At 49.1% G+C, this 4669-nt stretch overlaps 1 protein-coding gene across 1 annotated transcript; it reads right to left on the bottom strand.

Annotated features, from left to right (window-relative positions):
* Nucleotides 1–469: 469 nt before the first annotated feature.
* On the bottom strand, nt 470–3377 carry Psmg3 (proteasome assembly chaperone 3). Its single transcript, XM_051205407.1, has 3 exons — nt 3285–3377; nt 2708–2944; nt 470–950 (listed from the first exon to the last, which is right to left on the bottom strand). The coding sequence occupies exons 2-3, from the start codon at nt 2921–2923 to the stop codon at nt 798–800; spliced, it is 369 nt and encodes a 122-aa protein (XP_051061364.1). The 5' UTR covers nt 2924–2944; nt 3285–3377; the 3' UTR covers nt 470–797.
* Nucleotides 3378–4669: the final 1292 nt, after the last annotated feature.

Genomic DNA, 4669 nt, shown 5'->3' on the forward strand with positions numbered 1-4669 from the left:
CCTGCCCACCTCCTAATATAGCAGGGCACCCTAGGGGTTCCAGGATGCCACTCTTCAGAGGAATCAACTCTGGGCATAAATGTCAGCCTAATGTCAGGGCATGATACTTGTCCTCCGACCCTTGCAGTGAGCCTTGGAAGTATTTCTAAAGAGGGGACCCCAACTCCATCCAGAACCCCTCCTTCTCTGAGCTCAGGATCACTCTTTGGCCTTCCACACCCCTCATGGATTTCCCATCCAGTCCATCCTTAGGGAATCCACCTGCATGGTCACCCTTGTTCTGCCTGCCACACATCCGGTCTGCACATGCCTCCACATACCCAATGCTGGCTGAATGCATGCCTAGGATCTACATATGCCAGCAACCATGTACTGTGCTTTTGCTAAACAGGTTTCCCTCCTACCTCGGGTACCCCTGAAGTGAACCTTGACACATGACCACACTGTCTCAGCATTATTGACAAAACTAGCCAAGTGTTTTAGATTTTTAATAATAATAATAATAAAAAAGTCTCCCCCGAGTCCTGCTGCACACCTAGGGCTGCCAGTCCCCAAAACTGGCTGATGATTTCCACTGGGCAGGTGCCTCTGCTGCAGTCCAGAACTGTTTCCAGTGCCCCAGGTAGAACACAGCAGCCACACGGAGAGTCCCCTGAGAGCTGAATGCTGTTTCCAGCTTCAAGGCCTAAAGCCGGAGAATGAGCCTCCACTCGACTGTTGTGGCGCTGGGAAGATGGGTCTCACAGACCCTGCTGAGCGCCCACCAGATCCCACTGTCATGCACTGCTGACTGCAGGTCACCACACCTGGCATGTCCGGATCACCTCCTTCAAGGCCTTCAGCCCTTCCATGCTCTTGTCCTTCACAGCCATGGCCAGGAGGACGGCTCTGTTTCCTGCTTCTTGAGACACAAACGCTACCAGGTTCTTCGCAAAGACATGGATGAGAGGCTGGGGAGGCGGGAAGACAGGACCATGACTGCAGGAAACTTTTTTTTTTTTTTAAAGACAGTTTATCAATTTCTGTAGCCCAGACTAGCTTGGAATTCATAGAGCCTAGAGTACTAAACTCATGCAGATCTTACTGCCTCGCCTCCTGAGTGCTAGAATTCCAGGCATATGCTATCATACCCAGTTTGCTTGCTTTTTAAAAAAGAGAAAAAGAGTGTGTATGTGTAAGGACAACCCCAGGTATCAGACATAGAACACCATCATCTACTTTGAGACAGGGTCTCATTGACCTGGAATTCTCCAAACTGCATGGCTAGCAAGCCCCAGGATCCTTCTGTCTCTGCCATCCCTACACTAGGAATGTGTACATGTGGCTATTTAGTCTCCACTTAATATATATAGTGTATATATGACAGAGTACAACTTGTGGCAGTCAGTTCTTTCCTTCCACTGTGGGTTCGGGGTGGGGTGGGGGCTGAACACAGGCTTGCCCGCCAAGTGCCTTTACCCCTGAGCTATGCTCCCTGCATTTTAAACAGAGGGTCTCAGGTAGCTCATGTTGGCCTTATGTAGCTGGCAATGACCAGCCCAGAACAGAGGGAGTTTCAGGATAGCCAGTGCTACACAGAGAAACCCTATCTCTAAAAGCAAACAACAACAACAACAAAGGAGAAACTGAACCCCTGATCCTCCTGCTCCCACCTCCAAGGGCAGGAACCACATTGTACCAAGTGGCCTTTGGGCTTTCTGTCTGCTTGTGTTTTTCCAGATAGGGTTTTTCCACGTAGCTCTGGCTCTTCTGGAACTCACTTTGTAGACCTTGAACTGGTAGAGGTCCACCCGCCTCTGCCTCCCAATGCTGGGATTAAAGGCATGCGCCACCACCGCCCCTCTTTATGTAGATGTATGTTTTTCCTGCCTATGTGACTGTGCACCATGTACATGTAGTGCCCACAGAGGAAGGTGATGGATCTTCTAGGACTGGAGATACAGATGGTTGTGAGTCACCATGTGGATGCTGGGAATAAAACCCAGGTTATTTGGAAGAACAGTCAGTGCTCTTATCTGCTGAGCCATCTCTCCAGCCCTGGGTTTTGTTTTTTAATGGGGGAGAAGAGGATCTATCCCTAGCTGACCTCGAACTCACTCCATGGCTCAGTCTGATCATAAACTTGTAGGAACCCTTCTGCTCCAGTCTTCTAAGCGAGAGGATTACAGGCCTGCACAACCACACCCAGCTCAAACACTGTATTTTCCTGATGCTGTCCTTGAGCACCCCTCATGGATCCAGACCTCCAGAGAAGCCAAGGCAACAGTGATTCGGAGCGCTGACTGGACTGCACACTGGCAGATGTAACAAACAGCTGACGAGGCATCATTAGGATTTTCCCTCGGTGCCTCTGCATATCATCTCTCTGGTTATTCTTAATCCAGACAGACATGCTTGCAAAGGGGAATGCTGTCAAGACTCAAGGAGCTGACACAAACATCAAGCCTTCATTAACATAAAGCCACCACTACTGGTCAAATTGAGGAGATGGCTGTGTCATAAAATCAATACCTACACTGAGTGTTGAGTAAAAATGCTGACACGCTAGAAAAGCATCACCGGGGACAGCCAGGGCACCCTCAGATCCGAAAGGTCTGGAGAAAGCTGACTGTGTCCTTGAGTGTTTATGGAGGGGTGCCTATCAGCTACCCCATATCCTTATGGACAAATGTCGCCAGGAAAAAGATTGTTCTTCTAACCCCTTTACCTCGTCCTGCCCGAGGAGGACTTTTGTGGTGAGTACTGGCTTGGTGATGTCATTGGCCACGCTGCTGGGCTCCAACGAGACCAGTGTACCCATCTTCCCAAACTGGGTCACCACAACCAAGATGTGGCTGCTGAAGGCCGTGCAGATCACCTGGGTGGGCACACCACATACCACTTCTGCCTTCTGTTTAGATACTACCAATGGTTTGTCTTCCATGATCCCGTTCTTCAGTGGAGGCTTCAGTTTTAAAGAAAAGAAAAATGGGAGGGAGCGGTCAGAGTCAGATATAACCTGGAGCTACAAAGCAGAAATGCCAAGCAGGCCATGCCAAACTGCAAGTGGTGGCACATGCCTATCATCCCGAGGCTGGAGGACCCCCAAGTTCGAGGCCAGCCTGTTGTATGGGAGGAGATGCTATCCTAACAACCCGTCTCAACTCAAAACCAAGTGTGCGCATGCTCAGACAGTCTTCCGTTAGTTTCTTTGTCCAGCCTCAGTGCCTGCGATTACAGCCCACCTCCCGCCCGGCTGTCGCCTACTTCTCGATACAAGGGGGAAAGGAAACCGCCAAGCTCACCGGGGAACCCTCACCGCGCAGGGCTGGGCACGGTTGGGGTACTACTGATTGCAGCCCGGCCCGAGACCCGCAGCCACCAGCGCTTACTGCATCAACCACGCCAAAAATGAATGTCAGTGAACAATGTAGTCAGCTCTCGCTTAGCAGACGCGCGGGCCGGGAACTTCCGGTTCCGGTCCTTTGTCCGATCCGTGGGTCTCCGCAGTCTCGGAGCCTTAGGTTCCGTGTCGCAACGGAGCCACCAGGCTTCCTGTTAAAGGGACACTGTGCCTCTAGGTCTAGGAGCTTCAAGACCCCGTGGGCGGTGCTTGGACCCCAGTGTAGGGGACTTTGTGTGGCAGTAATAGTTACCAGTTCTTTTATTTTTTTGTTTTTTTCGAGACAGGCTTTCTCTGTGTAGCCAGGCTGGCCTCGAAGTCAGAGATTTGCCTGCTTCTGACTCCAAGTGCTGGGATTAAAGATGTGTGCCACCACCTCCGGGTTTATATTTATTTTCATTTGGGGTGTACCTGGTTTTGGCTAAGGCACATTCTATCTATTATTTATCTATCTATCTTGTTTTATTTATTTGTTTTTTCGAGACAGGGTATATCTATGTAGCCCTGGTTGTTGTGGAACTCAACAGGCTGGCCTCAAATTTACAGACAGCCTCTGCCTTCGGAGTTCTGGGATTATTTTCTTCTTTTTTGAGACAGGGTCTCAAGTAGCCTAGGGTGGCCAAGGATGACCTTGAACTCCTGATTCTCCTGCTTCCATCTTCCACATGCTGGGATGACAGACATGCACCACCATGCATGGTTTATGTGGTGTGGAGATAAAATCAAGGAGTTAGGCTGTGCGTTAGTGTCACACACCTTTAATCCCATCACTCAGGAGGCAGAGGCAGGCAGATCTCTGTGAGTTTGAGGATGGCCTGGTCAATAGAATGAATTCCAGGACAGCCAGAGCTACAAAGAGAAACCCTGTCTCAAAAAACCAAAAAACAAAACAAAAATCCCAGGAGCTTGTGCAAGCTAAGCAAGCATTTACCAGCTAAGCTAAATTCTAGCCCCCATTTAATATTTTTCCTTTTTCTCTCCATTTTTTCATTTTCTTCCTTCATTTTTTTTTTGGGGGGGAGTTTGAGGAACAAGTCTGTTCATTTACATTGGGTATTGCTCATTTTACAGAATATTTTAAAAATTAAACAGCATTTATTTGGTTATTTTTTATTTGTATGAGTATTTTTGCTTGCCTGAATGTATGTGTACCATGTGCATGTAGAACCCTCAGAGGCCAGAAGATGGCATTGGATTCCCTGGAACTGGAGTTACAGACAGTTGTGGGCTGCTGTGTAGGTGCTGGGAACCAAACCTGGTCATTTGCAAGACCAGCAAGTGCTTGAG

The sequence above is a fragment of the Phodopus roborovskii genome, unplaced genomic scaffold (assembly GCF_943737965.1).
Source record: "Phodopus roborovskii unplaced genomic scaffold, PHOROB, whole genome shotgun sequence".
NCBI classification, from domain to species: Eukaryota; Metazoa; Chordata; class Mammalia; order Rodentia; family Cricetidae; genus Phodopus; species Phodopus roborovskii.